At 50.4% G+C, this 13,417-nt stretch overlaps 1 protein-coding gene across 1 annotated transcript in view; it reads left to right on the forward strand.

Annotated features, from left to right (window-relative positions):
* The window catches only part of LOC140407937 (coiled-coil domain-containing protein 170-like), a 118,784-nt gene that overhangs the window by 53,813 nt on the left and 51,554 nt on the right, over positions 1-13,417 (forward strand). Inside the window, exon 9 of the mRNA XM_072495126.1 lies at positions 6,943-7,116. Coding sequence (XP_072351227.1) covers positions 6,943-7,116 — 174 coding nt within the window. The remainder of the gene's footprint in view (positions 1-6,942; positions 7,117-13,417) is intronic.

Consider the following 13,417-nt stretch of genomic DNA (forward strand, 5'->3'; position numbering starts at 1 on the left):
CGAGGGAAGGGCTGTGGATGTTGTCTACATGGACTTTAGTAAATCATTTGATAAGGTCCCTCATGGCAGACTGATGCAATAGATTAAATCACACAGGGTCAGGGGTAAGCTAGCTGGATGGATTCAGAACTGGCTTGGCCATGGAAGACAGAGGGTAGCAGTGGAAGGGTGTTTTTCCGAATGGAGGTCTGTAACTAGTGGTGTTCTGCAGGGATCAGTCCTGAGACCTCTGCTGTTTGTAATATATATAAATGACTTGGAAGTAAACATAGCTAGTCTGATTAGCAAGTTTGCGGATGATACTAAGATTGCTGGAGTTGCGGATAGTGATGAAGATTGTCAGAGAATACAGCAGGATATAGATAGGCTGCAAAATTGGGCAGAGAAATGGCAGATGGAATTTAACCCGGACAAATGTGAGGTGATGCATTTTGGTGGATCCAATTCAGGTGGGAGCTATAAAATAAATGGCAGAACCATCAGGAGCAGAGAGACACAGAGAGATCTGGATGTGCAGGTCCACAGATCCTTAAAACTGGCAGCACAGGTGGAAATGATGGTAAAGAAAGCATATGGCATGCTCGCCTTCATGGGAGGGGGTATTGAGTATAAAAGCTCGAAAATTATGTCACAATTATATAGAACGTTGGTTAGGCCACATTTGGAATACTGTGTCCAATTCTGGTCACCGCACTACCAGAAGGACGAGGAGGCTTTGGAGAGAGTACAGAAAAGGTTTATCAGGATGTTGCCTGGTTTGGAGGGTATCAGCTTTGAGGAGGGATTGAATAAACTGGGATTGTTCTCCCGAGAGAGACAGAGACTGAGGGGCGACCTGATGGAAGTTTATAAAATTATGAGGGGTATAGATAGGGTGAACAGTTGGAGGCTTTTTCCCAGGGTGGAAATGACAATTACAAGGGGGCACAGGTTCAAGGTGAGGGGGGGCAAGGTTCAGTGGAGATGTGCAGGGGAAGCGTTTTACACAGAGAATGGTGGTGGCCTGGAACGCACTGGAGACTGTTTTGTTGCTGGGCTGAAGATGCCATCTCCATAAGACATAGGAGCAGAATTAGGCCACTCGGCCCATCGGTCCTGCTCCGTCATTCAATCATGGCTGATATTTTCTCATCCCCATTCTCCTGCCTCCTCCCCATAACCCCTGATCCCCTTATTAATCAAGAACCTAATTATCTCTGTCTTGAAGACACTCAGTGATTTGGCCCCCACAGCCTTCTGCGGCAAAGAGTTCCACAGATTTCCCCCCCTCTGGCTGAAGAAATTCCTCCTCATCTCTGTTTTAAAGGATCGGCCCTTTAGTCTGAGATGGTGTCCTCTGGTTCTAGTTTTTCCTACAAGTGGAAACATCCTCTCCACGTCCACTCTATTCAGGTCTCGCAGTATCCTGTAATTTTCAATAAGATCCCCCCTCATCCTTCTAAACTCCAACGAGTACAGACCCAGAGTCCTCAACCGTTCCTCATACGACAAGCTCTTCATTCCAGGGATCCCTGGCAATAGTTGCCTAGCGTTGCAACATCGTTGTTTCGTGTTGCCTCTAGATTCGAAAATGTCCGAGCTCGAGAGGCACAGCAGATATTGTCAGCAGAGATGGACTTTAGAGACAGGATTGGAGGTGTTTGTAGTTAAAATAGTCATTCAATCTATAAAGTTAACTTTACCACCCAACAGTAAAAACACAACTTTTAGTTAACTTGACTTAATTTGTGCGCTGAATCTTTTCACATCAATATAATTCATCTGGGAAAAGTTGAGAGCTGCAAATGAGAGGTGAAAGAGCTACTCAGATCTATAGGCACAGTTTTCAGACTAATAGGCTGAATAGACTCCTCTGAGTTGTGTGGTTCTGTGAATGAGTGGGTGGGTGAGGACACCCTCGTCCTGATGCAGACTGTGAAGTTGATCTCAAAACAAATATAAATAGCTGTCTGATTCTTATGAAGATGCGAGCATTAAAGAGCTGACTCTCAGACACAGCATTATTGGCCGCCTACACACATTAAGCAATGTTTTTCTTTTAAAATTAAATCCTGGAATATCATATTGAAATCCTGTTTTTAAAATTAACCAAACCACTTGCTCTTTTATCGTGTTGAACTTTCTTGCCTTTCAATTGCTCCAACCAAAAACAAATTAAGTATTATGTCTGAAAGCTCATTACGATGAGTGGGGATTGAAAATCCAGGGGCAGGTTTCGAGCAAACTAGCAGAGCTTTCAATTTGAATTCTGGCATTTTCTGCATTTGGTAAAGGATGAGAATGAACTTGTATTTATACAGCTCCGTTCACACACAGAAGACATCTCAAAGCGATTCCAGGACATCCTGAAACACAGAGTTAGTGACATCTGCAGCACAAATATGTTGGGAAAGTGTTAAGGCCACATTCTCATCAAAACGACAATAACCAATTAAACTGTTTGCTTGCATAGGACAGTGTAGAGGGAGCTTTACTCTGTGTCTAACCCCGTGCTGTACCTGTCCTGGGTGTGTTTGATGGGGACAGTGTCGAAGGAGCTTCACTCTGTATCTAACCCCGTGCTGTACCTGTCCTGGGAGTGTTTGATGGGGACAGTGTAGAAGGAGCTTTACTCTGTATCTAACCCCGTGCTGTACCTGTCCTGGGAGTGTTTGATGGAGACAGTGTCGAGGGAGCTTTACTCTGTATCTAACCCCGTGCTGTACCTGTCCTGGGAGTGTTTGATGGGGACAGTGTCGAGGGAGCTTCACTCTGTATCTAACCCCGTGCTGTACCTGTCCTGGGAGTGTTTGATGGGGACAGTGTAGAAGGAGCTTTACTCTGTATCTAACCCCATGCTGTACCTGTCCTGGGAGTGTTTGATGGAGACAGTGTCGAGGGAGCTTTACTCTGTATCTAACCCCGTGCTGTACCTGTCCTGGGAGTGTTTGATGGGGACAGTGTCGAGGGAGCTTCACTCTGTATCTAACCCCGTGCTGTACCTGTCCTGGGAGTGTTTGATGGGGACAGCGAGAGGGAGCTTTACTCTGTATCTAACCCCGTGCTGTACCTGTCCTGGGAGTGTTTGATGGAGACAGTGTCGAGGGAGCTTCACTCTGTATCTAACCCCGTGCTGTACCTGTCCTGGGAGTGTTTGATGGGGACAGTGTCGAGGGAGCTTTACCCTGTATCTAACCCTGTGCCGTACCTGTCCTGGGAGTGATTGATGGGGACAGTGTAGAGGGAGCTTTATTCTGTATCTAACCCCGTGCTGTAACTGTCCTGGGAGTGTTTGATGGGGACAGTGTCGAGGGAGCTTTACCCTGTATCTAACCCTGTGCCGTACCTGTCCTGGGAGTGATTGATGGGGACAGTGTAGAGGGAGCTTTATTCTGTATCTAACCCCGTGCTGTAACTGTCCTGGGAGTGTTTGATGGGGTCAGTGTGGAGGGTGCTCCCAGAGTCGATTAAGCAGGACGTCTCGTGCCCGTTGATAAGTACAGTCGTTGTCGCAGGTGAGAGTGTTAGAGGCCGGCACTGATCCAGAGTCACCGAGGCTAATCGCAGCAGTTTAAGTGTTCTCTTCAGGCGGTGTGTGGTCAGCCGAGCTGGGGTCCTGGGGGTCCATCCAGGATGGCGGCTCCCATTGGTTGCTCATGGCTGGGGGTGCACAAAATGGCGGCGCCCATCCATCTAATGTGGCATCCGCGGGACAAGATGGCGGCGCCCGGGGGCCGCACGTGGCCCTGGAGTAGGAAGATGGCGGCGCCCGCTGGCCGCATGGGGACCGTGGAGAGGTTTGTGGTGGTGGTCCGCATTCGCTGCCGGAGACCGCGGCAACCGCACGGGCCTGGCATACCACCACGAAATGGCCCTTTTTACTGCATCCCTTCCAGGTGGATGCACGGGCCGGGCAGCGCTGGCGGGGGTGCTTGGCCTGCCCGCAAATGTAGCAGCGGGGCCCCTCGGTGTTGCCAGGCTGCCTTGCAGCACTAGCTTGTGGGGGGATGGGGAATGTCTCGGGGTCAGCTGCGGAGGAGTTCCACACTGCCCAGGGGACTGCCGCGCAGTCGGGAACGTAAGCGCGGGTGTTTCTGGAGGCCACGTCCAGGGACCCTGCAAGGGCCTAGGGTGTCTTTTTCCAGCAATCGCTGGCGGATTTGGGAGGATAGCATACCTGCCACGAAAGCGTCCTGGATCAAAAGTTCTGTGTGGTTGCTCGCCGAAACTTGCGGGCAGCTGCAGTTTCTCCCCAACACCAGGAGTGCACGGTAGAATTCTTCCAGCGATTCCCCAGGGATTTGTCGCCTCGTTGCTAGCAGATGTCGGGCGTAGACCTGGTTTACTGGGGGGGATATAATGTCCTTTTCGCAGCTCTATTGCCGCATCGAAGTCTTCCGCGTCCTCGATGAGGGTGTAAATTTCCGGGCTCACCCTCGAGTGCAGGACTTGCATTTTCTGCTCTCCTGTGGGTGTGTTTTCGGCCGTTCCGAGATATCCTTTAAAACACGCCAGCCAGTGCTTGAAGATTGCCGCTGAATTCGCCGCGTGGGGGCTGAGTTGCAGACACTCTGGCTTGATTCGGAGCTCTATCCTTTTAAGTCTAGCTTATTAAATTGATGCACGATCAATGACCAATAAAGCGAGGTTGTAGTCCAACTTGAAGGCTTTAATAAGCTAGATGTTTCCCCCAGCAGCTCAGGTACAGAATGAAGGCTGCTGGGGTGGCACAGGCTCTTATACCCTGCCTAGCAGGGCGGAGCTACCATACAGCTTGACCAATAGGAAGCATACAATATCTACCAATGGTGTTCCAGCATTACCAGGTACTGTAATACCTCTACACAGACAACCACAGAGCTTTACTCTGTATTTAACCCCGTGCTGTACCTGTCCTGGGAGTGTTCGATGGGGACAGTGTAGAGGGAGCTTTACTCTGTATCTAACCCCGTGCTGTACCTGTCCTGGGAGTGTTCGATGGGGACAGTGTAGAGGGAGCTTTACTCTGTATCTAACCCCGTGCTATACCTGTCCTGGGAGTGTTTGATGGGGAAAGTGTAGAGGGAGCTTTACTCTGTATCTAACCCCTTGCTGTACCTGTCCTGGGAGTGTTTGATGGGGACAGTGTAGAGGGAGCTTTACTCTGTATCTAACCCCGTGCTGTACCTGTCCTGGGAGTGTTTGATGGGGACAGTGCAGAGGGAGCTTTACTCTGTATCTAACCCCGTGCTGTACCTATCCTGGGAGTGTTTGATGGGGACAGTGTAGAGGGAGCTTTACTCTGTATCTAACCCCGTGCTATACCTGTCCTCGAACTGTTTTATGTGGACAGTGTAGAGGGAGCTTTACTCTGAATCTAACCCCGTGCTGTACCTGTCCTTGGAGTGTTTGATGGGGACAGTGTGGAGGGAGCTTTAATCTGTATCTAACCCCGTGCTGTACCTATCCTGGGAGTGTTTGATGAGGACAGTGTCGAGGGAGCTTCACTCTGTATCTAACCCCGTGCTGTACCTGTCCTGGGAGTGTTTGATGGAGACAGTGTCGAGGGAGCTTTATTCTGTATCTAACCCCATGCTGTACCTGTCCTGGGAGTGTTTGATGGGGACAGTGTAGAGGGAGCTTTACTCTGTATCTAACCCCATGCTGGACCTGTCCTGGGAGTGTTTGATGGGGACAGCGTAGAGGGAGCTTTACTCTGTATCTAACCCCGTGCTGTACCTGTGCTGGGAGTGTTTGATGGGGACAGTGTAGAGGGAGCTTTATTCTGTATCTAACCCCGTGCTGTACCTGTCCTGGGAGTGTTTGATGGGGACAGTGTAGAGGGAGATTCACTCTGTATCTAATCCCGTGCTGTACCAGTCCTGGGAGTGTTTGATGGGGACAGTGTCGAGGGAGCTTTATTCTGTATCTAACCCCGTGCTGTACCTGTCCTGGGAGTGTTTGATGGGGACAGTGTAGAGGGAGCTTTACTCTGTATCTAACCCCATGCTGGACCTGCCCTGGGAGTGTTTGATGGGGACAGCGTAGAGGGAGCTTTACTCTGTATCTAACCCCGTGCTGTACCTGTCCTGGGAGTGTTTGATGGAGACAGTGTCGAGGGAGCTTCACTCTGTATCTAACCCCGTGCTGTACCTGTGCTGGGAGTGTTTGATGGGGATAGTGTAGAGGGAGCTTTATTCTGTATCTAACCCTGTGCCGTACCTGTCCTGGGAGTGTTTGATGGGGACAGTGTAGAGGGAGATTCACTCTGTATCTAACCCCGTGCTGTACCAGTCCTGGGAGTGTTTGATGGGGACAGTGTCGAGGGAGCTTTATTCTGTATCTAACCCCGTGCTGTACCTGTCCTGGGAGTGTTTGATGGGGACAGTGTAGAGGGAGCTTTACTCTGTATCTAACCCCATGCTGGACCTGTCCTGGGAGTGTTTGATGGGGATAGTGTAGAGGGAGATTCACTCTGTATCTAACCCCGTGCTGTACCAGTCCTGGGAGTGTTTGATGGGGACAGTGTCGAGGGTGCTTTATTCTGTATCTAACCCCGTGCTGTACCTGTCCTGGGAGTGTTTGATGGGGACAGTGTAGAGGGAGCTTTACTCTGTATCTAACCCCATGCTGGACCTGTCCTGGGAGTGTTTGATGGGGATAGTGTAGAGGGAGCTTTATTCTGTATCTAACCCTGTGCCGTACCTGTCCTGGGAGTGATTGATGGGGACAGTGTAGAGGGAGCTTTACTCTGTATCTAACCCCGTGCTGTACCTGTCCTGGGAGTGTTTGATGGCGACTGTGTAGAGAGAGTTTTACGCTGTATCGAACATGCTGCCAATGCTGGAAATCTGAACTAAACCAGGATATGCTGGAACTCATGAAAAGTCATTGATGTGAAGAATATATGTTCTCTCTCCACAGATGATCCCTGACCTTCTGCGTATCACCAGCATTTTCATGGTGTCTTTTGTTTCATTTCAGCACCTGAGGTTCCTGCTGCAACTGGCTGAGCGAATGAAGCTTGAGAAGGACACCCCAGCACATGACTGGGAGAGCCAGAGCAAGAGGCTGCTAGCCAGGGCTCAACAACTCACTGAGATCGAGGCGGAGGGACTCAGTCACAACCAGGAGCTCCTGCACACTCTACAGAGAAAGGTTGGTGTTGGTCACAGCCTGTGGCCTGGACCTTCACTGCAAAATGATGCTTTGGAAAGCGTAGAACACGGTGACGTCATGAGCAGTCACAGAAAATCACACAATTCAGACACCGACATGAAATGAGTGTGTTAACTACAATCCAAACCATGTCAGAATTATACTCTCAATCTGGAAATAAAATCATTCATAGATTTGGGTTAATTCGGCAAGAGTTTTACTCTGTATCTAACCCCGTGCTGTACCTGTCCTGGGAATGTTTGAGTGGGAAAATGTGGAGGGAGCTTTACTCTGTATCTAACCCAGTGCTGTACCTGTCCTGGGAGTGTTTGATGGGGACAGTATAGAGGGAGCTTTACTATGTATCAAACTCTGTGCTGTACCTGTCCTGGGAGTGTTTGATGGGATCATTGTAGAGGGAGCTTTACTCTGTATCTAACCCCATGCTGTACCTGTCCTGGGAGTGTTTGATGGGGACACTGTCGAGGGAGCTTTACTCTGTACCTACCCCGTGCTGTACCTGTCCTGGGGGTGTTTGATGGGACAGTATAGAGGGAGCTTTACTCTGTACCTAACCCCGTGCTGGTCCTGTCCTGGGAGTGTTTGATGGGGTCACTGTAGAGGGAGCTTTACTCTGTATCTAACCCCGTGCTGTACCTGTCCTGGGAGTGTTTGATGGGGACAATGTAGAGGGAGCTTTACTCTGTATCTCACCCTGTGCTGTACCTGACCTGGGAGTGTTTGATGGGGACAGTGTAGAGGGAGCTTTACTCTGTCTGTAACCCCGTGCTGTACCTGTCCTGGGAGTGTTTGATGGGAACAGTGTAGAGGGAGCTTTACTCTGTACCTAACCCCGTGCTGTACCTGTCCTGGGAGTGTTTGATGGTGACAATGTAGAGGGAGCTTTACTCTGTATCTAACCCTGTGCTGTACCTGTCCTGGCAGTGTTTGATGAGGACAGTGTCGAGGGAGCTTTACTTTGTATCTAACCCCATGCTGGTCCTGTCCTGGGAGTGTTTGATGGGGACACTGTAGAGGGAGCTTTACTCTGTATCTAACCCCGTGCTGTACCTGTCCTGGGAGTGTTTGATGGGGACAGTGTAGAGGGAGCTTTACTCTGTATCTAACCCCGTGTTGTACCTGTCCTGGGAGTGTTTGATGGGGGCAGTGTAGAGGGAGCTTTACTCTGTATCTCACCCTGTGCTGTACCTGACCTGGGAGTGTTTGATGGGGACAGTGTAGAGGGAGCTTTACTCTGTCTGTAAACCCGTGCTGCACCTGTCCTGGGAGTGTTTGATCGTGACAATGTAGAGGGAGCTTTACTCTGTATCTAACCCTGTGCTGTACCTGTCCTGGGAGTGTTTGATGGGGACAATGTAGAGGGAGCGTTACTCTGTATCTAACCCCGTGCTGACCTGTCCTGGGAGTGTTTGATGGAGACAATGTAGAGGGAGCTTTACTCTGTATCGAACCTCGTGCAGTACCTGTCCTGGGAATGCTTGATGGAGACAGTATAGAGAGAGCTTTACTCTGTATCTAACCTCATGCTGTATCTGCCCTCGAACAATAGAGTTCTCTAGGTAACATTGTTAAGGTACTGGACCAAACCTCAATGTATGTTAGAAAACCGAACGAGAATCCTCAATAATTTTGCGATTTGTAAACTGTGAGGATTCATCAACCCCCAGGGGTGATTCCACTGACAATAGATACCTTTTATATGAAAACAAACTTTCTCCTTAACAGAGGACGAACTACATTAACATCACAGATTCTTAACAATAAAAGTCAACGCTTTAACTTCTCACTGATACCTTCTCTATCTCCAATTGAAAAAACCCAATACAGATCTAAAGTCACTTGTAAATATGATAGGCAAACTGTGAGATATTTGCTGTCCCCTGTGTCAAGAGTTGCTTTCAGCAAATGAGAGATTCTGTCAGACATGAGCTTCATGCCCTTCTGTATTTTGCAGACTGAAAGCTAAAGTACCTGCTACAGACCTGGCTCCTCCCATTAGTTACATCAGCTCCATCGCACTAACTGTCTTAAGACCACCTTATTAAACACAAATGCCTAATTATCTAAACCCCAGGGAACCTTCTTTCTACAGGCAAAAGTCCACTATGCCTATATCGGAAAACAATTGAATGTTTACAACATCTTAATTGCATCTTTTATATGCAGACCACCTGCCCGAATGTTAAACCAGGATTTATAACACCATTACTGCAACAGATAGTTAATATAAATAACAATCTCCTACATTCATCACAATATCAGCCACACTCAATAACACCCTTCTGCTCATATCCGGAGCCATCACCCTCCACTGTCAGGTGGAGCACTGAATGTGACGGTTTCGGAGATCAGTGACACAAAGTGCTTGGACAGAGGGGTCCTCAGGACAAGCTAGCTAACTTAAGCAAAGCCTCGCAACAACAGAGACAGATCTGAAGCAGCATACAGGCCCCACAGCAGCTCACTGGCCCGGAAAGAATGAAATGCTGCAGATCAGTTTCCTCCTTTTCTACCGACAGCAGGTTCACAAAAGATAATCTTTTTGATAAAAGATGCTGCAGCCTCTCAACAAGATTCAATCTTCTCCTTAGCAACTGCTTTGTCACACAAGAACATTGAGTACTTTTAAAAATAATCATTTTCCCCCTCCATCCACCTCGGTACAATCTCTAATTTTCAATTATTCCTGTCTAGTTTGAACAGTACCATTCTTGATCTGGGCCACAGCCGATACCAAGAGCAGGGGCGGGGGTGGGTGGGGGGAGGGTGGGGGGCTGGGGAGTGTCAACCCGTCCCGAAAGAGTCACGCTCAGTGCGACAGATGCATGGGTGACATTTAATACACTATTGAACAGAGAAGGAAATGTCATTGCATTTGCTGAGTAATTGGTGGGCAGGGGATAGATAACCCCGATAAAGGTCTCTGGTTTCGAAATCCATAATCATCAGGGTATCAAGTCACTCGTTGTGGTGGATAAATAACACATATTTTAACGTTGTTGTTGCTGGGGTTCCGTGATATCTCCTGCCTTTGAGGGGGAGCCAGCATTAAGCATGGAAAGGTTTTCTGCTCTGAAAGATAAAGTTTAAAGAGACTGTTTTGCATCTGTAACAAAGTGTGAGGAGCTGAGTGTGAGGCACCGAGTGTGAGGCACCGAGTGTAAGACACCGAGTGTGAGACTCTGAGTGTGCGACGCTTAGTGTGAGACACCGAGTGTGAGACTCTGAGTGTGAGACCCTGAGTGTGGAACGCTGAGTGTGAGACACCGAGTGTGAGACTCTGAGTGTGGGACACCGAGTGTGAGACTCTGAGTGTGAAACACTGAGTGTGAGACATCGAGTGTGAGACTTTGAGTGTGGGACACCGAGTGTGACCGAGTGTGAGACTCTGAGTGTGGACACTGAGTGTGAGACTCTGAGTGTGGACACCGAGTGTGAGACTCTGAGTGTGAGACATCGAGTGTGAGACTCTGAGTGTGAGACTCTGAGTGTGGGACACCGAGTGTGAGACTCTGAGTGTGGACACTGAGTGTGAGACTCTGAGTGTGGACACTGAGTGTGAGACTCTGAGTGTGAGACTCTGAGTGTGAGACACCGAGTGTGAGACATTGAGTGTGAGACTCTGAGTGTGGGACACCGAGTGTGAGACTCTGAGTGTGGACACTGAGTGTGAGACACCGAGTGTGAGATATCGAGTGTGAGACGTCGAGTGTTAGACTCTGAGTGTGGACACCGAGTGTGAGACTCTTGAGTGTGAGACACCGAGTGTGAGACATCGAGTGTGAGACGTCGAGTGTGAGACTCTGAGTGTGAGACTCTGAGTGTGGGACACCGAGTGTGAGACTCTGAGTGTGGGACTCTGAGTGTGGGACACCGAGTGTGAGACACCGAGTGTGGGACACTGAGTGTGAGACACCGAATGTGAGACTCTGAGTGTGAGACTCTGAGTGTGGAACGCTGAGTGTGAGACACCGAGTGTGAGACTCTGAGTGTGGAACACTGAGTGTGAGACACCGAGTGTGAGACTCTGAGTGTGGGACACCGAGTGTGAGACTCTGAGTGTGGGACTCTGAGTGTGGGACACCGAGTGTGAGACACCGAGTGTGGGACACTGAGTGTGAGACACCGAGTGTGAGACTCTGAGTGTGAGACTCTGAGTGTGGAACGCTGAGTGTGAGACACCGAGTGTGAGACTCTGAGTGTGGAACACTGAGTGTGAGACACCGAGTGTGAGACTCTGAGTGTGGGACACCGAGTGTGAGACTCTGAGTGTGGAACACTGAGTGTGAGACACCGAGTGTGAGACTCTGAGTGTGGGACACCGAGTGTGACCGAGTGTGAGACACCGAGTGTGAGACATTGAGTGTGAGACTCTGAGTGTGGAACACTGAGTGTGAGACACCGAGTGTGAGACTCTGAGTGTGGGACACCGAGTGTGACCGAGTGTGAGACTGGGTTGCCATAATACCGTCCATCCCCCCCATTGAGTCCGATACATATAACAGCAGATCATCCGCGTACAACGAGACTCTATGTTCCACTCCACCCCGAACCAGCCCTTTCCAGCCCCTAGAAGCTCTCAGTGCAATTGCCAGCGGCTCTATGGCCAGCGCAAACAGCAGTGGGGAGAGAGGGCAGCCCTGTCGTGTCCCACAGTGCAGTCTAAAGTAGTCCGATGTCATCCTTTTCGTCCTTACACTCGCCTCCGGGGCCTGATACAATAGCTTGACCCAGTCGATGAACCCCGCCCCGAACCCGGACTGTCCTAGTACCTCCCACAGATACTCCCACTCGACCCGGTCAAAAGCCTTTTCAGCTTCCATGGCGACCACTACCTCTACCTCCCTAGTCTCCGGGGGCATCATAATCCCGTTGAGCAGCCTTCTTAGGATGGCCACCAGCTGCCTCCCCTTTACAAACCCGGTTTGGTCCTCCACAATTACATCCGGTACACAGTCCTCAATTCTAGTTGCCAAGATCTTGGCTAGTAACTTGGCGTCTACGTTGATCAAAGAGATCGGCCTGTGTGACCCACAGGCCTCCGGGTCCTTATCCCGTTTCAGAATGAGCGAGATGGTGGCCTGCGACATCGTCGGGGGGGGTAAACTCCCTCTGTCTCTTGCCTCGTTAAAGACCCTGACCAGCACCGGCCCCACTATCCCGGCAAAGTTTTTGTAAAACTCCACCAGGTACCCGTCCAGCCCCGGGGCTTTACCCGACTGCATGACCCTCTGCCCCCTCCGGGAGGCCCACGATTCTCACGTTCTGCCGGCGAGATCTGTTGTCCACGTCCTCCAGCCTTTCCAGAAGCACTTTTTGCTGGTCCCTCAGACTCTGAATTTCCACATCCGCCACCGTTTGAAAGTCAGCCTGCTCCTCCACTGACTTCTCCAACTGCTGGAGCTTCTCAGCCTGATCGTCCAGCCTTTTTCCCATCCGGTCAATCGACTTCTGTAGCGGCTCCAAGTTGTCACGTTCCAAAGCCAAACGCCCTCCTGCATAGTCTGCAGCAGCTGCTGCATTGTGGGCGGGGCTGTCGGCTCCTTGCTCTGAACACCAGCCATGCTGCTCTCTCTCACAGCCTCCACTGTGCCCTTGCTCGACCACTTCTTCTGCTGTTTACGGTCCCTCCAGCTTCTTAGGTCCAGACAATTCTGTATGGGTCCAGTGCCTGAATACTATTGCTTTCCAATTCCGTGCTCAAAAGCGCAAAGAAGTCAGGGGAAAAGGTCCAAAAGCCCGACCGAAACGGGAGCCACCAAATGTGCGACCTACTCCCTCACAGTCGCCACCGGATGTCGGGTATCGTTACTTTTAGGCGGAATTCTGACTTAGAGGCGTTCAGTCATAATCCCACAGATGGTAGCTTGGCTCCTCAGCCAAGCACATATACCAAATGTCTGAACCTGCGGCTCCTCTCGTACTGAGCAGGATTACTATTGCAACAACACTTTGTAATCATCAGTAGGGTAAAACAAACCTGTCTCACGCCGGTCTAGTCTGGGACACCCAGTGTGGGACACCCAGTGTGGGACTCTGTAGAGTGTGGGACACCCAGTGTGGGACACCCAGTGTGGGAGATCCAGTGTGGGACACCCAGTGTGGGGGACCCAGTGTGGGACACCCAGTGTGGGGCACCCAGTGTGGGGCACCCAGTGTGGGACACCCAGTGTGGGACACCCAGTGTGGGTCGCCCAGTGTGGGGCACCCAGTGTGGGACACCCAGTGTGGGACACCCAGTGTGGGGCACCCAGTGTGCGGCACCCAGTGTGCGGCACCC

This window comes from Scyliorhinus torazame, chromosome 2, assembly GCF_047496885.1.
Source record: "Scyliorhinus torazame isolate Kashiwa2021f chromosome 2, sScyTor2.1, whole genome shotgun sequence".
NCBI lineage: Eukaryota > Metazoa > Chordata > Chondrichthyes > Carcharhiniformes > Scyliorhinidae > Scyliorhinus > Scyliorhinus torazame.